The sequence below is a fragment of the Neoarius graeffei genome, chromosome 10 (genome assembly GCF_027579695.1).
Source record: "Neoarius graeffei isolate fNeoGra1 chromosome 10, fNeoGra1.pri, whole genome shotgun sequence".
In the NCBI taxonomy this organism is placed as follows: domain Eukaryota; kingdom Metazoa; phylum Chordata; class Actinopteri; order Siluriformes; family Ariidae; genus Neoarius; species Neoarius graeffei.
Genome location: NC_083578.1, coordinates 77,802,128 through 77,825,164, shown reverse-complemented (window position 1 = coordinate 77,825,164; position 23,037 = coordinate 77,802,128). Strand labels below are relative to the sequence as shown.

The 23,037-nt window shown below is 42.1% G+C and overlaps 1 protein-coding gene across 1 annotated transcript in view; it reads right to left on the bottom strand.

Moving 5' to 3' along the window:
* LOC132893556 (fibrinogen C domain-containing protein 1-like) overlaps positions 1-23,037 on the bottom strand; it is a 193,467-nt gene that overhangs the window by 140,824 nt on the left and 29,606 nt on the right. The window contains exons 4-5 of the mRNA XM_060932748.1: positions 5,139-5,304; positions 4,832-4,965 (exon numbers count right to left, since the gene is read on the bottom strand). Coding sequence (XP_060788731.1) covers positions 4,832-4,965; positions 5,139-5,304 — 300 coding nt within the window. The remainder of the gene's footprint in view (positions 1-4,831; positions 4,966-5,138; positions 5,305-23,037) is intronic.

The window sequence follows — 23,037 nt, the reverse complement described above, 5'->3', positions numbered from 1 at the left end:
AGATTTTTGTTTCTAGAAATGGTGATTATGTGGAAAAATTATGCACTTATGTGACACCTCTTTGCAATAAACAAAAGTCAAAGTCCTTCCTGTGCCAGGACCTGGCAGTCTCCCGACCTAGTACTAACCAGGTCCTTAAGACACATTGGGCGATGCTGATCTCCACTTCTACAGCCCTCAGCCTCTTGCCTGTACAGCTAGGGTTACAGTAGGGGGCTGGTCATCTGGTAACTGTAATAGTTTGACTCCCCCCTCGCATCCATATTGTAGCATGCCTTGCCAGACAGCAGTAGGTACCATTTTTATGATGGTCTTTAGTATGACCCAACTGCAAGTAGAACTCACACAATAAACAAAGCAGAATTTCATTTGACTCACCCTCATATGTAGCTGAACCTTTAAGAAATAAGGGTTCCTCAAGGGTTCCTTGCTTCCTAAAGGGGTTCTACTCTACTCTACTCTACTCTACTCTACTCTACTCCAATCCTAGTCCTTGATGATAAACTTAGATTTTCTAAGACCTATTTTCTGCATACATTAAATTACATTATTTGCTTATCACATAGTGCTCTGGTTTTTTGCTTTTCTGGACTGACTGTGTGGTTGCTTGAAGAAAAGTACAGTTCCTCAGATATCTAGGATGTTATTTTTAGCAACATCGTCCAACTCTGCTCCAGTTTGACATTTAGACTTTGCATATTAATGGTGGAAATGTTATTTGACATGATGTCAAGAAATGTTCCAGGTTGCCTCCAGATTTGATTTTTGTTTGTAACAGGGGTATTAATAGAACTGCATTTCTAGGGGAAAAATTTCCATGCATGCATTTATTCTAAGATCAAAACAGCATTACTGGCTTGTGGTGATGTGAAGCTTGAGTGTAAAACAAAACGAAAAATTGATACCGTATGCCTTAATTAAAACATGAATCATTTGACGAATATTTGTCCTAAGAGTTTGTTGCTTTATACAGTATTTTCTGGCTTTACTGAATGATACCGGTATGTGTTTGAGGCAGTCCTTTAAAATGGCAGGAGCATATAGCAGGCAGTATGTGGTGTACATCTAGGTATTTATAGTCATCGTTAAAAGTATTTTTTTGTCTATAGAACAGAGAATGTAAAAGTGGTATTTACAAATCTTATAAAGTGCCACATTAACTTTTTTTTTCTCTAAGTCTCTCTACTACTTGTTGATTTGTTGAAGTTTTGCCACCATAGTTTTTTGGGATTGCACCTGTATACATAGTGAGGTAGAACAGGGCCATTATTGCAGACACGCTTGACAGCTACAGCTGTTCCACAGACGTTTATACATCTGATTACGGCAGCAAAGGTATCTGCCCCAATTAACCACTGTTTGTTCCAGAGACGTGTTTTTTTTTTTTTTTTTAATGAATTTTAGGTTCTCTTGGTTCATTCTAGCCATCTTTCTCTATTCCTTGCGGGAAAAAATGTAATGGAAATGAAGTACTAAGAGAAGGTACATGAAAGAAAAAAACAGTCTAAAGGTGTTTTATTGGTATGTGTTAGATAAACAGAGTTTTGACCTGAAGAGTGTATACCTCAGAGAACTAGGAAGTCCCACTCAATCTTTCTCCAATCCAATCTTCAATCTTTACTATCTCCCTCCTTCCTTCACTTCCTTCTTCATTCTCTCTCTCTCTCTGTCTCTCTCTCTTCTGTCGTCTGAATTCAATCTGCTCCTCTCCAGCTCACCGCTCATCAGCAAAAAATGCTGGAGGCCAGAGATGATGAATAGGGGCATTGCAACTATTAAATCCTCATAATAGATCCATTCTTCCTCTTCAGGATCCCACTGATGTTGATGTGCTTGGGCGGGAAAGAAAACATTAACAAGGCTAACACTTTCTCAGAAACAAAAGCACATTTGACTAAAATAAGAGTCTCCTGAGAATAAGAATCTCTTGTTGCATGATGATGTCATCCATCCATTATCCATAACCGCTTATCCTGTGCAGGGTCGTGGGCAAGCTGGAGCCTATCCCAGCTGACTATAGGCGAGAGGCGGGGTACACCCTGGACAAGTCGCCAGATCATCACAGGGCTGACACATAGAGACAAACAATGATTCACAACTACAGTCAATTTAGAGCCACCAGTTAACTTAACCTGCATGTCTTTGGACTGTGGGGGAAACTGGAGCACCTGGAGGAAACCCACGCAGACACGGGGAGAACATGCAAACTCCGCACAGAAAGGCCCCTGTCAGCCACTGGGCTCAAACCCAGAACCTTCTTGCTGTGAGGTGACAGTGCTAACCACTACATCACTGTGCCGCCATGATGATGTCATGCAAAAAAAAAAAACATCTAAAGCTGCTTTGTTATTAGTGATGAATTCATTCATACCAGAGTTTCAGCAAATTAATTTCCAGATATAATGATTCACATTAAAATGACTAAATTGTCAGGAAACATTTCCTATTCTTCATTTTCACAGACCAATAGAACTTGGAGTACGTGTCAGAGACACCAAGAGACTGCATATTGTCATGTACTTTCTATGCTCGTTTTGTCTAAGGCTCCACAAAACGGTCCTGCTGGCATGATAAACCCTTGGCTAGTTGCCTGTTCAAACAGATATTTAGGGTCTTTGGAAAGCAGCCTTTGGTGAGAATCTGAGGTTAACATGGATCTTTGAACAGATTTTCTCCCCAGAGTAATGACCACATACAGAAATGGTGTAGCAAGGAATCAGAAAATATCTGTAACAGCATCGTTCTGACAATCAAGCTAAGTGCGGTTGGTACCTTTCGTGGGTGGAATATTCTAAAAATTAAATATGGACATGTCTCTGCATTTAACGCCCTTTAAAAGGGTTCTAGGTCATCAGCCTACGCTCTTTCCATGCGAGATAGAGACAAGTTATATAAACACAGTGGATTACTGGTTTTAGAAAGTGCTTAAATTTTGTAAAAACACACACACATATCAGCTTCTGCGGTTGCCCACCAAGAGGAAGTTGCTCATGAAGGATGCATACCATCAAGCTGAGTATTGTTACAACCAGTGATTACCTTCAGGCCTAATTATGCTTATGAATCCCTGATTATTTTTCCACCTGGGATTTTCACTATTATCGACACTGCATGGCTTGGATCCAAGGTTTTATGCATGCCTGACCATTATACTCAATGTGCTTGTTGAAAATCTAGTTCCAGGTTTAATCCCCCTTTCTGTTATAATAGCCTCCACTCTTCTGGAAAGGCTTTCCAATAGATTTTGGAGTGTGGCTGCGGGGATTTTTGCTCATTCAACCACAAGAGCATTAGTGAGATCAGGCACTGATGTTGGGTGAGGAGGCCTGGGGTACAGTGGGCATCCTAGTTCATCCCAAAGGTGTTCATTTGGGTTGAGGTCAGGGCTTTGTGCAGGACACTCAAGTTCTTCCACACCAGGCATGTTTGGAGAAGCCATGGCCTCATGGTTAGAGAAGGAGCTGTGGGACCACAAGGTTGCTGGTTTGATTCCCGAGACCAGCAAGAATGGCTGAAGTGCCATTGAGCAAGGCACTTGACCCCTGGCTATGTTGTATGTTACAGTGATAAATTTGTCTGCTAAATGCCATTAATGTAATGTCTTCATGGAGCTTGCTTTGTGCACAGGGGCATTGTCATGCTGGAACAGCTTTGGCCTTCTTAGTTCCAGTGAAGGGAAATTGTAATGCTACAGCATTACCCATATGCTTCCAACTTTGTGGCAAGAGTTTGGGGAAGATGTGGTGTGATGTCTACAAACTTTAGGCCATATATGTTTATCTATAGCTGGGTCCAAAATATGTGAGACCAAATTGAAAATCTCAATTTTTTTTATTTAAATCTGGAAATAAACAAAAGAAAAGGACATGGGCAATGTCTACACAATGACAATCTAGTCGATGACAAGGCTAGCACAAAGAGACAGACAGCCATTCACACTCATCTCATCTCATTATCTCTAGCCGCTTTATCCTGTTCTACAGGGTCGCAGGCAAGCTGGAGCCTATCCCAGCTGACTACGGGCGAAAGGCGGGGTACACCCTGGACAAGTCGCCAGGTCATCACAGGGCTGACACATAGACACAGACAACCATTCACACCTACGGTCAATTTAGAGTCACCAGTTAACCTAACCTGCATGTCTTTGGACTGTGGGGGAAACCGGAGCACCCGGAGGAAACCCACGCGGACACGGGGAGAACACGCAAACTCCACACAGAAAGGCCCTCGCCGGCCACGGGGCTCGAACCCAGACCTTCTTGCTGTGAGGCGACGGCGCTAACCACTACACCACCGTGCCACCCCCATTCACACTCACACTGGTTAGTTTATTGTAGCCAGTTGACCTAATCCGCATGTCTTTGGACTGTGGGAGGAAACCAGAACACCCAGAGGAATCCCATGCAGGCACAGGGAGAACATGCAAATCCACACAGAAAGGCTCCAGGAAGGTTCAAACCCAGAACCTGCTTGCTGGCGACAGTGCTAACCATTGCACTGCTTTGCCACCTTGAAACACCAATCATTAAAAAAATACTGTAATGCAGCCAATCAATATAGCCGATGAAAAATAATCCAGAATTTTGTGAAGAAGAAATTTGAAGTAACTGAACCATCACTAATCTGTAACTCTTAAGGCCTTAAGTTGCCTTTGAAGGTATAGGTAATGTGGACCAACATTTGGTCTGCTTCCTGGTTTTGGACTCTGATTTGACTTTGGATACACGTCTGCTCACAGCTTAAAGTCGTTCCTTCAGTAAAACCTCATTATAAAGATCTTCATGCACCAATCAGGTGTTTCAGAGTTCATGATCAGACAACCAGGACTCACCGTCCAGCCACCTCCCTCAGTGCTCATGTCACAGTAAACCTGGAAGCCTGAGGGGAAATGTATGGGAAAGATGGAGTAGATCCCATCTTCACGCTGTCCACTCGCATAGATATCACTGCAGTCTCTTGGGCGGCCTGGAAAACAAAAAAATATAAAAAGTCCATCGTCATCATCATCATCATCATCGGACTCCACCAAACACCATCTTACAATAAGTGAATTTTGAAGAGTTAGCAGAAAGCAAGGGATCATTACTGCCAGATGGATGGGTACTGTAGGATGATATGATAATTGCATGAGTCTTTACCCTCTCCGCTGGAGCAGCCCCTGGGCCGGAGTCCACTGGGCACCGGAGCCCTCTGCAAGTCTGCCTTCAAGAACACCATGCTCCCAGGTTCTTTCTGCATGGAGTCGAACACGTCACTCACTGTGTTCACGACCTTCATCATGTTACTTTGGCTTTCGGACAACAGCTGTTGCACAAGAGAGAGAAAGAGATTTCTTGGCATTCGAGTGCTTAATTCAATACTGACCCTAAGATGTAATGGAGGTCCTCGTGTTTTAGACAGCAGGGAATGCGGGTCAGATTTGCAGCTGGACCTGTTAAAATCCCAGTCTTCAATTACCGAAGATTGTTTCTGAATGCCCTGACATGTGAAAAGCACCAAGCTCTCCAGTGTGTGTGTGTGTGTGTGTGTGAGTTGGAGGACCCATGACAATAATGGCAGCACATGTACTGGTCATCTTGTGAAGAAACCAGCACAGATTCATCTCTTACCACAGCAACCACGCTTACCTGTTATTCCTGAGTAGGATGGCCCACAAGTAGGAATTTAAAAAAAAAAGAAAAGAAATTAAAAGAAAAAGAAAAAAACTATGAATAATACATAACCACCACAACAGGAGAGGTGATATGCCCTTACTAGTTGATGCTTTTCCTCCACAGTATGAATGTCATCCTACACAGTATAGTACAGTATCATCCTTCACACCGAGAGAGAGAGAGAGAGACTATTGTTTTGTTTCAACGTACATGACGGTTTGGCCTTTAATGCAAATGTTCAGTGGAATTTTGCTTCAAGGGATACACAATATACACTCACCAGCCACTTTATTAGGAACACCCATCCACCTGCTGTTTTATGCCGTTCTGTAATCAGCCGATCCCTTGACAGCAGCACAATGCATCAAATCATACAGATACAAATCAAGAGCTTCAGTTAATTAATGTTCACTTCAAACATCAGAATGGGAAAAATTGTGATCTCAAAGTGTGACTTTCTTTCACTGTGGTATGGGTGTTGGTTTGAATATTTCAGAAACTGCTGATCTCCTGGCATTTTCACACACAACAGTCTGTAGAGTTTACACAGTTTAATGGTGCGAAAAACAAAAAACACTGAGTGAGTGAGAGCCAGTTCTGTGGGTGGAAACATCTTGTTGATAAGAGAGGTCAGAGGAAAATGGCCAGAGCTGCCAGGAAGGGTGTAGCAACTCGTATAATCACTCTTTACAACCGTGATGAGCAGAAAAGCATCTCAGCATGCAACAGCAGAAGAACACATTGGGTTCCACTCCTGCAGCCAAGAACAGGAACCTTAGACTCAAGAACAAGTTCCTATTAAAGTGGCCGGTGAGTGTGCCAAATATTCGCATCTGCATTTGTATTTGCATACAAACCCAAAGTGGGTGTGGCTTAAACCAGAAGGGGTGGGGTTTGTTTGTTTGTTTGTTTAATGAAACACTGGAAAGAAACCCAGAGGTAGAAATGTCAGCAGTGACATTTCTTCAACCTCATATCATTCAAGAGATGTGTATAATCCTTTTTTTTATTTTAATTAATTTAGTTGCTTTTACTTCCCAAAATATAATCTAACGACTAGCCTAATTTAAACCACTGTCATTTAGACCAGGCATTTGGGAAAGACCACCACAAATTCATGTTCTTGAATGTGGCCTTTTTTCTGACAACTCGCTCATGCCTGCATGTTTTTGTTTCTTGTTGGCAGTGGATTCACCTTTCAAGCAAGTTCTTAAAATAATTGCACCTTCTATTTGTATTTGCATCTGTTTAAAACACATTGTGTTCAATCTGCATTATGCATGATACATATGGTTTACATCTCTAATTCCGAATACCAACTGTTTTGTTTTAATAATATATAATATGAGATAAATTGTTGTGGGTTGTGTATTAAAGAATGCCTGTTAAAATCTCTAATGGCTATTCAGTTGGAAACCCTTTATGTATTAGCAAATTTTATTCATGGGATTTTACTAGGACTTTATAGTACATGTTGTTATTATTAATATTATTATTATTAGTGGTTGTCAGCCCTGCGATGACCTGGCGACTTGTCCAGGGTGTACCCCGCCTTTCGCCCGTAGTCAGCTGGGATAGGCTCCAGCTTGCCTGCGACCCTGTAGAACAGGATAAAGCGGCTAGAGATAATGAGATGAGATGAGATGAGATTATTAGTGGTGGTGGTGTTGCTATTTCACAATTCAGTTTTGTGGTTTGTGTGATACATATATATATATATATATATATATATATATATAATGTGTGTGTGTGTGTGTGTGTGTGTACTTGCCACATATTGAGGATCGGAATACTGTTTTGTTTTGTTTTTACTAAAGTTAGGACATTTTTGGGAAGTGAGGACATTTTGTCTGGACCTCACTTCTTCAAATGGCTTTTTAAGGGTTCAGGTTTCAGGAGGGTGAGGTTTCAGGTTAGAATCAGGTTTAGCTGTGCAACAGTAGACTTCTGTGAATTCTCCCACCCAGTGTTCCCGGGATAGGCTCCAGAAACACCCTGAAACCGATAAGGATAAGTGGTTACTGAAGATGAGTGAATGAATATTTAGTGATAATGGGACTTTTCATGGGGTGAGATGGTGATGTAGTGGTTAGCACTGTCACCTCACAGCAAGAAGGTCCTGGGTTCAAGCCCAGCGGCCTGTGTGGAGTTTGCATGTTCTCCCCGTGTCTGTGTAGGTTTCCTCCGGGTGCTCCGGTTTCCCCCAAAGGCATGCAGGTTAGCCTAATTGGTGGCTCCAAATTGACCGTAGGTGTGAGTGTGAATGGTTGTCTGTGTTGATGTGTCAGCCCTGTGATGACCTGGCAACTTGTCCAGGGTGTACCCTGCCTCTCACCCATCGTCAGCTGGGATAAGCTCCAACTTGCCTGCGACCCTGCACAGGATAAGCAGCTACAGTTAATGGATGGATGGATGGATGGATGGATGGATGGGACTTTTCATGGTTTGATGGTATCCTTTGGGTCCCACAAACATTCTGGGCTTTTCCCTGGCAGTCTAAGTGGGAGTAACATGCATCTTCATGGGCTCCTATATACTGTATATACCCCATGATTTCCTAAGAACATACCAGTGGCGAACTGTTACTATTAGAGCTGGGACTTAAGCTCAGCCAAAACTTAGCCAGACACACCCAAAAAAGCAACAGGCCAAAGGATTTTGCAAGGGATTAGCGGCAGGCTGCCAGGTCGCTTCACTGTGTGTAGCTGTTGATGTTGATTTTAAAAGTAACTAAGTAAATTACATTGGGAAATGGATACTTGCAGTGGTGCTTGAAAGTTTGTGAACCCTTTAGAATTTTCTATATTTCTGCATAAATATGACCTAAAACATCATCAGATTTTCACACAAGTCCTAAAAGTAGATAAAGAGAACCCAGTTAAACAAATGAGACAAAAATATTATACTTGGTCATTTATTTATTGAAGAAAATGATCCAATATTACATATCTGTGAGTGGCAAAAGTATGTGAACCTTTGCTTTCAGTATCTGGTGTGATCCCCTTGTGCAGCAATAACTGCAAATAAATGTTTCTGGTAACTGTTGATCAGTCCTGCACACCGGCTTGGAGGAATTTTAGCCCATTCCTCCGTACAGAACAGCTTCAACTCTGGGATGTTGGTGGGTTTCCTCACATGAACTGCTCACTTCAGGTCCTTCCACAACATTTCGATTGGATTAAGGTCAGGACTTTGAATTGGCCATTCCAAAACATGAACTTTATTCTTCTTTAACCATTCTTTGGTAGAACGACTTGTGTGCTTAGGGTCGTTGTCTTGCTGCATGACCCACCTTCTCTTGAGATTCAGTTCATGGACAGATGTCCTGACCATTTTCCTTTAGAATTCGCTGGTATAATTCAGAATTCATTGTTCCATCAATGATGGCAAGCTGTCCTGGCCCAGATGCAGCAAAACAGGCCCAAACCATGATGATACCACCACCATGTTTCCCAGATGGGATAAGGTTCTTATGCTGGAATGCAGTGTTTTCCTTTCCCCAAACATAACGCTTCTCATTTAAACCAAAAAGTTCTATTTTGTTCTCATCCGTCCACAAAACATTTTTCCAATAGCCTTCTGGCTTGTCTACATGATCTTTAGCAAACGGCAGATGAGCAGCAATGTTCTTTTTAGAGAGCAGTGGCTTTCTCATTTCCAACCCTGCCATGCACACCATTGTTGTTCAGTGTTCTCCTGATGGTGGACTCATGAACATTAACATTAGCCAATGTGAGAGAGGCCTTCAGTTGCTTAGAAGTTACCCTGGGGTCCTTTGTGACCTCGCCAACTATTACATGCCTTGCTCTCTGAGTGATCTTTGTTGGTCAACCACTCCTGGGAGGGTAACAATGGTCTTGAATTTCCTCCATTTGTACACAATCTGTCTAACTGTAGATTGGTGGAGTCCAAACTCTTTAGAGATGGTTTTGTAACCTTTTCCAGCCTGATGAGCATCAACAACGCTTTTTCTGGGGTCCTCAGAAATCTCCTTTGTTCGTGCCATGATACACTTCCACAAACATGTGTTGTGAAGATCAGACTTTGATAGATCCCTGTTCTTTAAATAAAACAGGGTGCCCACTCACACCTGATTGTCATCCCATTGATTGAAAACACCTGAGTCTAATTTCACCTTCAAATTAACTGCTAATCCTAGAGGTTCACATACTTTTGCCACTCACAGATATGTAATATTGGATCATTTTCATCAATAAATAAATGACCAAGTATAATATTTTTGTCTCATTTGTTTAACTGGGTTCTCTTTATCTACTTTTAGGACTTGTGTGAAAATCTGATGATGTTTTAGGTCATATTTATGCAGAAATATAGAAAATTCTAAAGGGTTCACAAACTTTCAAGCACCACTGTAAGTCTGAATGAAAAATACTGTAGTGAGTGTGCAGTGTGGAAGAAGAGTCTGGAGACAGAAATCTTAGTTTCTCGGTCGTTAGCCTGTGCTACTTGCTCTCAAGAGCACTGGCTTGACCACTTTATTAGCATTCACTAACACTATTGATGAACGCTACACCAGCTGGAAGGTGACTTCTTACTCATGGTTAAGCTTGCGTTGACCTTTGAGAAGGCCTCGGGTGATAAATTTTTGGTCCCGCTCACTATAAATCAAAATCTGATTGGTTAATTCATCTGTCACTTCCTACATAAATATACACTGCCATGGCCTTCTGTCCCGGCAATGAAGTCCTAACCAATGAGTGAGCCGGCTCTAAACTCTTCTCAGCCTAGAAACAACAAACAAAAAAATCTCATGGATAACTCGATTTTAATGTTTTCAGGACAGAAACCCTTTCATTTCTGAAGCAAATTTGATTAAAAAAAATGAGGCCAATTTAGAAATTATGATTAAATTATGAAAGAATGAAAGAAATTAAATATAACATTTGAAATGCTGATATGTTTGGGCCTTCTCTGAAGGACTAGAAGGCCCTGACGGTGAGGGATCAAATCCCACTTATAACCTGTGGATTTCAGTGGGAATCCTGTGGTTGTTTTCCATAATGAATAGAGGATTTTCAGTAACAGATCATCGAATTAAAATGTATAACCTGCTCATCCTGGGGCATCTATTATGAGTACTTAATGGTCTGAATGTTTAAATGATATGTTAAAAACTGATTTCATTGTCATTAAAGTCTCGGTCCTGTGCTAGCCCGCTGTGGGCAGATAAAGCTTGCTTTGCTGTCTGCCCTATAATTGGACTCTGTAAACGTTCAATGATGGTCACTGATATTTCGTGAACGTTGTTTAAAATTGGTGGCTGAGTTGCATTCATTAATCATAGACACATTCAGTGCTGCTTTTTTCTTGCTTCCTAACACAGTGGGCATCTGAGTGTGGAACAAAAGTCCCACTTAAACAACAACAACAACAAAAAACAGATTTTACTTGCTGGAGAAGAAAGATTAATGAACACAACAGCTTCAGAGGAAATTGAATAGAAAATAACAATCCAGCAATCCAGTACCAAGCAATCATAAGCAAAGAGAGAGAGAGATTTATACAGTATGTTAGGTTTTAGTCTTTTTTTTTTAAAAGAAGCACTATTTTTAACAGGAGATTGTCAACATGCCAATTGTCATTCCGGATGTCCTTTTGTGCTCTGATTTCTATTCTTCTTGTTCTGCACAGGCAGAAAATAATGTTTTCCACTCTTCTAACATGCAAAATGAGCAGGTATGTTAGTGTGAACTTTTACTTCACCATGGCAATTAAACACATTTTCACACACACAAAACAATTAGACACATTTCCCCCTGAATATTTAAAAAAAAAAAACCCTCCTTCTTGACCAACCATTGCATCATCACATCACTGCTATTATAAACTGGTTTCTAAGAGCTGTTTGTCACAGCCCACAATGTTGAGGCTTTGTACAGTTCAGCTTTATTGTATTAAACCCCTTAGGGCTATGATAAATGAGGGCTTGAAGACATTCGATACGTTATTCGTTCTCTGATGCATGCCGTTATAAAATCTGAGTTTTCTAGTGTCTCTGAAAATCCCTGCCAGGTTCCACATGGTCTAAATATATAAGCAGTTTATGTAAGTCGGGATGGAGGAAATTGAAAATAGTTGAGTTGGTTTAGTGCCGTGTCTGGGCTTGCACTCAATCTTCAGAATTAGTCTCAGTGTTGTCAGAATGTTCCTCGAGTTGATCAGCGAGACTGCCTGAGGCCAATGTAGCCTGTACTGGCATTGTCAGAGCACAAATTCTGCTATTTTGCCTCCAGAATTAACATTACAGTTCAATAGCAATTGGCGTCACAGCAAGAAAGTTGAGACAAACTTTATTTTTATTTTTTTTATTTGTGACTATATGCCACTAATTTTAGTCAAGCAAGAGCTGCAGGTTTGCTAGGAGATCAGGCAAAGTCTCATCTCATCTCATCTCATCTCATCTCATCTCATTATCTCTAGCCGCTTTATCCTGTTCTACAGGGTCACAGGCAAGCTGGAGCCTATCCCAGCTGACTACGGGCGAAAGGCGGGGTACACCCTGGACAAGTCGCCAGGTCATCACAGGGCTGGCACATAGACACAGACAACCATTCACACTCACATTCACACCTACGGTCAATTTAGAGTCACCAGTTAACCTAACCTGCATGTCTTTGGACTGTGGGGGAAACCGGAGCACCCGGAGGAAACCCACGCGGACACGGGGAGAACATGCAAACTCCGCACAGAAAGGCCCTCGCCGGCCACGGGGCTCGAACCCGGACCTTCTTGCTGTGAGGCGACAGCACTAACTACTACACCACCGTGCCCAAGCAAAGTCTCAGCGTGGATTAATTTCAGCGTGTGTCTGACATGAAAATAAATGTTTCTTTCTTTTCACTCCTTCAAGGGAAAGGGCAAGGACGTGTTGTCTTCACTATACAGGACTGAAAGGGTCTGACTCACCAGGCAATTACACACAGCACTCGATTTCACAAGCTGCTCTGATAATTAACTATAGAATATGTTAAATACTCCTTTAGCGACCTTATTGACTCAAGCATGCACTCTGCTAAAGCTGAGCTTTTAACACATATCGAACAATGCCAAGATTGCCTGAAACTACAAGAAAAATGTTTACACTATTTTCTTTAATTTCATATTCATTTCAAATTATAAGAGCCCAAAATGGCTTCTCATAAAGATTTAGTCGAAGTGGACTATCAGAGAACTATGTGCAGTTCTGATATCACTATCATAAGTCAAGCAATAGCTTTTGGCTACCGACAACCAGTGGTGAACCGTTACTATTAGAGCTGGGACCCAAAACTTGGCCAGACACCAAAAAAGCAACAGGGCAAAGGTTTTTGTAAGGGATTAACGGCAGGCTGCCAGCTAGTTCCACTGTGTCTAGTTGTCGATGTTGATTTTAAAAGTAACTAAGTAAATTACACAGGGAAATGAGTACTTAAGTCTGAGTGAAAAATACTGTAGTGACTGTGTGTGGAAGATGAGTCTGGAGACAGAAATCTTAGTTTCTCAGTCGTTAGCCTGTGCTACTTGCTCTTGATAGCACTGGCTTAACCGTTTTATTAGCATTCACTAACACTACTGATGAACGCTACACCAGCTGGAAGGTGACTTCACTGCTGTGCTGACAGCGCCGAGTCATGGTTCAGCTCGCGTTGGCCTTCAAGAATGCTGAGGGTGATAAATTTTTGGTGCCTCCGACTATAAATCAAAATCTGATTGGTTAATTCATCTGTCACTTCCTACATAAACATATACCACCATGGCTTTCTGTCCCAGCAATGAAGTCTTAACCAATGAGTGAGCCGGCTCTAAACTCTTCTCAGCTTAGAGACAAACAAAAAATAATTTCATTAGATAACTCTAATGTTTTCAGGACAGTAACCCTTTCATTTCTGAAGCAAATCTCATCTCATCTCATCTCATTATCTCTAGCCGCTTTATCCTTCTACAGGGTCGCAGGCAAGCTGGAGCCTATCCCAGCTGACTATTGGCGAAAGGCGGGGTACACCCTGGACAAGTCGCCAGGTCATCACAGGGCTGACACATAGACACAGACAACCATTCACACTCTCATTCACACCTACGGTCAATTTAGAGTCACCAGTTAACCTAACCTGCATGTCTTTGGACTGTGGGGGAAACCGGAGCACCCGGAGGAAACCCACGCGGACACAGGGAGAACATGCAAACTCCACACAGAAAGGCCCTCGCCAGCCCCGGGGCTCGAACCCAGGACCTTTTCTGAAGCAAATTTGATAGAAAATGAGGCCAAATTGGAATTAGAAGAGAATAATTATCATGAAATTATAAAAGAAAGTAAAGAATGATAGAAATTAAATATAATATATTTACAACTTGGTGGTGTAGTGGTTAGCACTGTCGCCTCACAGCAAGAAGGTCCTGGGTTCGAGACCAGCAGCCGGCGAGGGCCTTTCTGTGTGGAGTTTGCATGTTCTCCCCGTGTCCGCGTGGGTTTCCTCCGGGTGCTCTGGTTTCCCCCACAGTCCAAAGACATGCAGGTTAGGCTAATCGGTGGCTCTAAATTGACCGTGGGTGTGAATGTGAGTGTGAATGGTTGTTTGTCTCTGTGTGTCAGCCCTGCGATAACCTGGCCTGTACCCCGCCTCACGCCCATAGTCAGCTGGGATAGGCTCCAGCTTGCCTGCGACCCTGTAGAACAGGATAAGCGGCTACAGATAATGGATGTATGTATGTATGGATATTTACAACTTTGATGCGGGAGCAATTGAGACATTCTGACAGCTGATTTGAATTGATTATGCAGGGCTTTTTTTGTTGTTGTTTTTTATTTCACTACAGCACGTTGCTATCCAACAACTTGACCAAAGCCTGATATTCACTGTGTGAGGAAGTCCCACTTAACTAGCAATGTTTTAGTCATCTTTAGGCAGACTGGCTGTTTTTACCACTGCGTTTGTTAAACCCAACCCTTTACCCAACATCTTCTTCACAACATTTAATCTTTATGCAAGATTCAAAAGTGAATAAAAGCATTTCCGCATCCATCTGGTGAAATCTGTTTTATGGGTTTTGTATTCTTTTTTTACATTATTATTATTATTATTATTATTATTATTATTAATATTAATTTGGGGGCGGCACAGTGGTGTAGTGGTTAGTGCTGTCGCCTCACAGCAAGAAGGTCCGGGTTCGAGCCCTGTGGCCGGCGAGGGCCTTTCTGTGCGGCGTTTGCATGTTCTCCCTGTGTCCACGTGGGTTTCCTCCGGGTGCTCCGGTTTCCCTCACAGTCCAAAGACATGCAGGTTAGGTTAACTGGTGACTCTAAATTGACCGTAGGTGTGAATGTGAGTGTGAATGGTTGTCTGTGTCTATGTGTCAGCCCTGTGATGACCTGGCGACTTGTCCAGGGTGTACCCCGCCTTTCACCCGTAGTCAGCTGGGATAGGCTCCAGCTTGCCTGCGACCCTGTAGAACAGGATAAAGCGGCTAGAGATAACGAGATGAGATGACATTATTAATTTGTGTGTGTGTGTGTGTGTGTGTGTGTGTGTGTGTGTGTGTGTGTGTGTGATTTTTCCTAGACCACTGAGAAATGCACATTTCCTTTCCCTCACTCAAAGAAGTACTGTACCACTTTGTTCACAAGTCAAGCTTGTGACATTGGAGCCAGGAGTAAGACCCATATTCTGACAGGTATGATTGGTCACTCTCAGACAATCTACTTTCCTCTGGAAACAGACCTAGATCTCATTCAAAATGGCGGCGATGAATTAGGTTAATACATTTGCCTCTCAAACAGAAAATTAGTTTGCGGTTATTGCATTCTGATGCAAAGATAAATTTAAAAAACGCGAAACAATTAAAGAAAACGTGCTGATTTCTAATGGTTTGTAATGGTTTATTATGTTTAGTCATACACCACAATTTAAAATGGATTTCAAATATATCAATCACAAAACATTTGAACTCCTGTTTGAAAATGTCCAAAAAAGTATGCAATCACAATGAACGAAAATGTGTACTCGTTTTTAGTATTATACAATGAAAGAAAGTTGAAAACGAAGAACAAAGAAGTGCGAGGGTGGGAGAAACAGTCAGTAATTGGTGATCAGTGATTAGCTGGGGGAGGGGGCAACATTATCAGTGACTGGTCATGGAGCAGGACCATGGCAGGGTTTCCCCTAAAGCATCATAGCGTAGGGGCCCCGCTATGCTTAATTTATTGACCGATACGTTTTGTTACATGCCATTACCCAATAAACCGCTGCTGTGACGCTTACAATTTAGACCTACAGTATAAAGCTAGAATCAACATGCATGTGTTTTGTAGCCTTTGAGCAGGTAATCAATACAGTCCATGTAAGCCTATGGCCTTGAACTTGACCCAAGTTCACAGCTGATGTCAGAGAAGGGTAATCCATGCTGATTGGTTGAGTGTATGTGGTATCCCGTATTGATTGGATGAGCAATGCACAATTAATATTCATAGGCATCTTGTGTGGGGCGGCACAGTGGTGTAGTGGTTAGCACTGTCACCTCACAGCAAGAACGTCCTGGGTTCGAGCCCAGTGGCCGGCGAGGGCCTTTCTGTGCGGAGTTTGCATGTTCTCCCCGTGTTCGCGTGGGTTTCCTCTGGGTGCTCCGGTTTCCCCCACAGTCCAAAGGCATGCAGGTTAGGTTAATTGGTGGCTCTAAATTGACCGTAGGTGTGAATGTGAGTGTGAATGGTTGTCTGTGTCTATATGTCAGCCCTGTGATGACCTGGTGACTTGTCCAGGGTGTACCCTGTGTCTCACCCATAGTCAGTTGGGATAGGCTCCAGCTTGCCTGCGACCCTGTAGGACAGGATAAGCGGCTACAGATAATGGATGGATGGATGGATGGATGGATGGATGGAGGTATCTTGTGCAAAAATGGTGGAGCCTTCAAGCTGGGTACGAGTGAGCAAAGCGCAGACGGGTTGCAGCGTAATTACAGAGTTTTTCACAAAGAAAACTGCGGAAAACAACTCAGCAACAGTGGCAAACCATAACTGAGAGACCGCGATGACCAGTTCACTGACCAGCTTGAGTCTGACAGTGAGAGTATTTAGTCATCCGCACTATGGCCAAAATTTAATGAACTGTGATTAATGTATTTTGAACATCTTGTGCCCAGAGGTGGACAGTAATGAAGTACATTTACCTGAGTATCTGTACTTTACTTGAGTATTATTTTTTTGGGAAACTTATGACTTTAACTTCACTACATTTGAAAGACAAATATCGTACTTTTCACTCCACTACATTTCTATCAAGGTCCTCGTTACTCGTTACTGTGAAGCAGCTTTGAAAGTGGATGGTTTTTTTTTTCTTTTCTTTTCTAAAACGTGATTGTTTGGGGTTTTTTTGTAGTTGACACTGAGACAGTCTATCAGTAATCACTAGGGTCAGGTCACATCTATAGACTGTATAAAATCAAGTTCAATGATTTCCCAGTAGCATTATTTGAACACGATCAGTTGATGGCAGAATGGAAAGAGGCGGTTCTTCTGGCGAATGCACGCACCCATGGCTTTACCTAGAACCCATGTTTCAGTTTTCTGAAAGGATTAAAGATTCATTTCATTTTAAATGTTTGCTTTGTTTGCCTAAAATGAACCACATCACGACCTACAAAAACTTACCGTCCAACCTGCGGAAGCATATTGAGGTATATAAACGTTTTATTCCAAGAGAAAGCTTGCAATTAAGTTGTCTGTGCTTTTAGAGCTAACGATAACATTTCAATAGCTATGCAGTCTGATTAGTCAAATGACTTTCTATGGATTTGCCTACCAAGTCACTGCAGCCTTGTCCTCAGCTAACGTTAACACATAGCTAGTTAACATGGACATTATTAGTTAGCATGTAAAAACAGAGTTACACTAACATGAATAACGTTAACTTATCTGAAGTCCTTTCAGAAATCTCATCTCATCTCATTATCTCGAGCTGCTTTATCCTGTTCTACAGGGTCACAGGCAAGCTGGAGCCTATCCCAGCTGACTACGGGTGAAAGGCGGGGTACACCCTGGACAAGTCGCCAGGTCATCACAGGGCTGACACATAGACAACCATTCACACTCACATTCACACCTACGGTCAATTTAGAGTCACGAGTTAACCTAACCTGCATGTCTTTGGACTGTGGGGGAAACCGGAGCACCCGGAGGAAACCCATGCGGACATGGGGAGAACATGCAAACTCCGCACAGAAAGGCCCTCGCCGGCCACGGGGCTCGAACCCAGGACCTTCTTGCTGTGAGGCAACAGTGCTAACCACTACACCACTGTGCCGCCCCTTTCAGAAATGTTTTCGCATAATCTTGCCAATTAAACAGAATGTAGAAATCTTTCTTGTCTAGTAACGTTAGCTACCCAATATGATTTTGAGTTTGAAAAGAGTTTGCTAGCATGTCAGGTGGAACTTCACTGACTAATGCCGCTTTTCCACTACAAACGCGGCTGAGTCGGGCTGAGCCGTGCCGTGCTGAGTCGGGCTGAGCGGGGCTGTTGGAGTTGCATTTCGACTACAACCGCGCTGAACCGTGCTGGCTGGAAGTGGGTGGACACATTGGGTGGAGTTAGCGAAAGTGGGTGGACGTCACGTGATGTCGTTAAGCAGCGCAAACAGTGACATCAGTGATCTTTTAAGCGGTAGTCTCACGACCCGAATAGTAAACAATAAACATGGAGGACATGGAGTCGTTAGTGTTGCTGGTCTTGGTGCTGTGGCTTGTTGTCACCGACAACGCGGACAGATACTGGCAAGAGCGTATAGATGAGGCGAGGCGCATAAGGCTTCAGAAATTCTCGTAATTCGTAATTATTCTTCTTCCGGGTTTGCGGTGTTTACAGATCCCAGCGCGCTCGCGGAGCGTGTGTGGGCATGTGAGGACACTCCTCCTCACCAATCAGTGCACAGGGGAGTGTCTGCTCACGCCCCCAGCCTCACTCGGCACGGCTTGGCTCGCTTCAGCCCCACTCCAAAACGGTGCGAGTTTTAGGGGCTAAGCAGGGCTGAAACGAGCTGAGTCGTGCTGGTTTTTGGTAGTCGAAACGCGAGCCGTGTCGGGCTGAAGTGAGCTGAAGCGAGCTGAAGTGAGCTGAAAAAGGGTAGTGGAAAAGGGCCATAACTAGCTTAACGTTAAACCACCATGATGGCACAGCATGTGTTTATTTTGTAAATCCAGTAGGTTGTTTCAGAGGCATTAGGTATTATAAGTGTTGTGGCAATAATACAACAATGCATTGACAGAAAATGTACTTTTAATACTTAAGTATTTTTAAAAGCAAGTATTTCAGTACTTTAACTTAAGTAAACATTTGACTGGACAACTTTCACTTGTATCGGAGTAACATTTGACCAGTGGGATCTTTTGGGTACTTTGTCCGCCTCTGCTTGTGCCATGTTGCATCACCATTCACTTTGTTTGATGTGAAATAAACTGCAATCTCTTTTGGACTTCCCTAGCTTACACGCCACCTATGACGGTATGCTCTTTGCACCTCGCTGTGCTCAGGGGGGCCACTGCTCTTTCCAGTTTTTCTAGGGGAAACCCTGCATGGTTATCGCTGATTTGTCACAAAGCACAAGGCAGGCGTTCCACTGTGAGTCGAGCAAACAGGCCTTCTAAACTCGTATAACAATGGCTGTGATGTGAGCTGGAGAGCCATCTCAAGTTCAAGACAGTCACTCATGCGTGCTAAAAAAGTAGCTAGGTTTGTCACTAGGCTTTTTTACTAATTAAAGTTGCTAATGGGCTCTAAATAATCCCTAAATCTAGCAACAAAGTCTCTATGTTGGCAATATTGAAGGCCATGGAAATAGCTATTGATGTCAGACTTGACAAGCATATAGTTCTGTGTATATTTGTATTTTTCTCTCATCTTCTATTAATAGTAACTTCTGATGCTTATTCATTCTCCAGTGCATGCTGAGAAATTATCTACAACGGACATTTACTGAATTTTCGCCCATTGTATTTTCACAGGGAAATATCAACAACTATAGATTAGATTAGATTAGATTAGATTAGATTAGATTAGATTAGATTAGATTAGATTAGATTAGATTAGATTAGATAAAACTTAATTTCCCTGAGGGAACCCTCCCAAAGGGATCAATAAAGACTATTATTAAGACTATTATTAACTATATTAAGGCAGATCATTTAAAATCATTTATCAGCTACCGAATAAAATATTTAATGTGACAAAAATATAAACTAAAAATATTTACTTCAGTGTGACACCAGTCCACACTTTCAGATGGGCCATGTTCATACTTATTATTAGAGATACACTAACCTGACCTACATTACAATGGATGGAAAATACATCATCAGAGACGAAACAGTGTAATATTATTTTATGGAAAACAACATCCCATGTGTGAGAGAGTTTTTTTTTTTAATTAAAATCTTTAGTCATAATAATTGCAATTAATAAATCCAAGATATAACATCGCACAGAAATAATAATACATGTTTGCAAGTAGGGAAACATAAAAGAAGTAGGTGATCTTAAAATGAACTCGTATATTTTTTTAATGGGACATTACTCCATCAGGGTATTTTTCTTCTGAAGGTTAGGTGAAACTTTTCCACTAACGTTAAGTTAAAATGTGTGAATCACTCCACACTATGGCTTTTCTTAAGTTTCATATATGACACATAGCGAAAGTGGAGCAGTGTTATTAGAGTTAGTGGATGTAATGGGGCTTTCTGCACTTCCTCTGCATTATGTTTCCAGGGGGAAAGAGAAATGTTAAATGAGGCCAGAGTCTGTGGGTATCTTTAATGATCCAGAGATTGTGCTAAGTCAGAAGACTGCCACAGACAATACGGCATAGAACCAGAAACTGGCCACGACTTGAAATATAGGAAATGAGGCTGTGTCATCTGAGTGTTGTCTCTCAGTTAAAAAAAAAAAAAAGCAATCGCCTTGTTGATAAACCCTAGTAATGCTCCAAAATACCGCGAGCTGGCCTAGTGGTTAGTGTGTCCGCCTCTTGACCGGGAGATCGAGGTTATACCAAAAACCATCTCGCGGTCGGGTCATACCAAAGATCATCATAAAAATAGCCTCAATGGGGCTGTAGCTCATACCGGCCAAGACACCCATAAAATCGTAAATATGACAGGTGGCACCACCATCTTGACAACTTTTATGCACACCCACCTGGGGAACATTGTATGTGAGTTTGATCAAAACCTGATCAATCCTGTAGGAGGAGTCGTGATTTTTGTAAATTGTGGATGGATGACGACAACGGATGACGACTGGACAACACGTGATCGCATAAGCTCATCCGGCCTGGCCTGTGACTGCATGAGCTAAAAATGGTACCTACTGCCGAGGTACGCTGGAATACAGATGCGAGTGGGGAGTCAAACTCTCGTGGTTACTAGAGGACTAGCCCCCACTACAACCCTAGCTGTATAGGCAAGAGACCGAGGGCTGTAGAAGCAGAGATTGGCGCTGACCAATGCACCTTAAAGCTAGACGGCCTTTTGATTTCATAAAATCGGTGAAATTTAGTTCCCTCTGAAATTTGGTCATTGTGATATTTGTTTATTTCTGTAATATCTAAAAAAAAACCAGTCCATTCTGTAGCTGATCAGTTATTTAATTTGAGGGGATTCCCTGGCAAATAATATGCATGAAATTGCTCGTTTTGCACAGTCAAGCAGACAGAGGACGTCCGTGTGCACATGTGCAGGTGCTTCTTCATTTTCTTTTGGCTTTTACGGCAGCTGGCATCCACAGTGTTGCATTACTGCCATCTACAGGTTTACCTTTGACCGTGCACTGACAGTTTTATCATTCTGTCGCTAAACGAACAGCTGATCACATTGAGGTGCTCGCTGACCGCCGATATTTATTAGTTTGGTCCTGTGTTTCCTTTCCTTCGCAACATAACGTCTTTTCTTCTCGCTTTCCATTACTGTAGTCGATCTTTCACGTTTCATTCGCACACTCACGTCCTCCATTTTTCTCCCCTGTTTCAAATTTGTATCCCAGAATGTCTTGTGCGAACGGGGAAAGCCCACCACGTGATGCATGACGTAATATCTTGAATTGGGTCATGGCGAAGCAGGAAAAAATAGTGGAGAATTTAGGGCCATGTGGCCTGAAATTCATTAATTGTTCTATTTAAAAAAAAACACTAATAAAATTGGAAATCTGTGATTCGAATTCAGTAGCTTTTGGTCCACTGAACAAAAATAATTGAGTGTCAGGGAAAATTCTTTTTATAACCTAAACTTGAAAAATCTGAAAGGCAGTCTACCTTTAAGGGCCTGGTTAGTACTGAGATGGGAGACTGCCTGGGAAGACCAGGTTCTGGCACGGGAAGGACTTTGACTTTGAATGCTCCAAAATGAAAATTCCTGGCCTTCAAAAAAAAAAAGCCAAATACCACACAATTTCTCAAACATTTTTAACAGCCAGTGTTTAAAAATCCATGTTTGAAATCCCATCCTGTTGATCAGTTCCTAGTGTATAAGTCTCTCCCCATTCAAGTGGGCATGGTAAGAGCTTGGTCGTGTATGAAAAGACTGAGCAAGGAGTGTTGCCAAGATGGTCGCCAAATAGAGACATTGCCAGAGATCCACAAAAGACGCCTTTTTTTGGCTTTACAGACAACCAGATGGCAAGCGCACTCAGCACATCAGCAATTTCTCTCATTCTAGATGATATGAGCACTCAACTTACAAAAGGGCAAAGACGCATAATACCAGGGAAATGCTCTGATTTCACGTTAAGGGGCTGAAGAAGTCTCTTAACCATCAACATATCAGCTTAACTGTATGTCGCTTTTGATAAAAGCATCTTCCAAATGAATAAATGGACTTGAAACAACGAAATCTCTTAAGTTCTTAGTGAACTTCCTATATATTACCATCTTTCTCTTTCTCCACTTATGATGATGTTTCTGCATCCACCATATCTCCATCTCCTCTGTCCTATTCAACAACTTCTACCCAGAGGGTCTGGCTATTATGCACAAAACAGAAACCAGCCTCAGGTTCTCCTCAGGAGGTAAAAGGAAAACTTTGATTAAAGTTAAAAAATTAGCAGCATGTGATTATGTGCTTCTTTGAGTCCAATAGGAAAAAATAACACCATTTAAGAATCTACTAAAGAAAAAGACCTGACAGTCCAGGTGTCCTTCAAGGAAAGATTTCAAAGCCCATTTCAAAACTTGCTAAATTGAATATGACAAATTATAACCAGACACACCACAGGGATATACGGGAGATGGTTCATCCCCACTGATAGAGACTTGTGTTTATCGCCTGGCTGAGAAAATGTAATGAAAATACGATCCGAGTTTGCTGTCTGAATTCATAAAATGCTGAATGATGCTGGACCTATCTGTC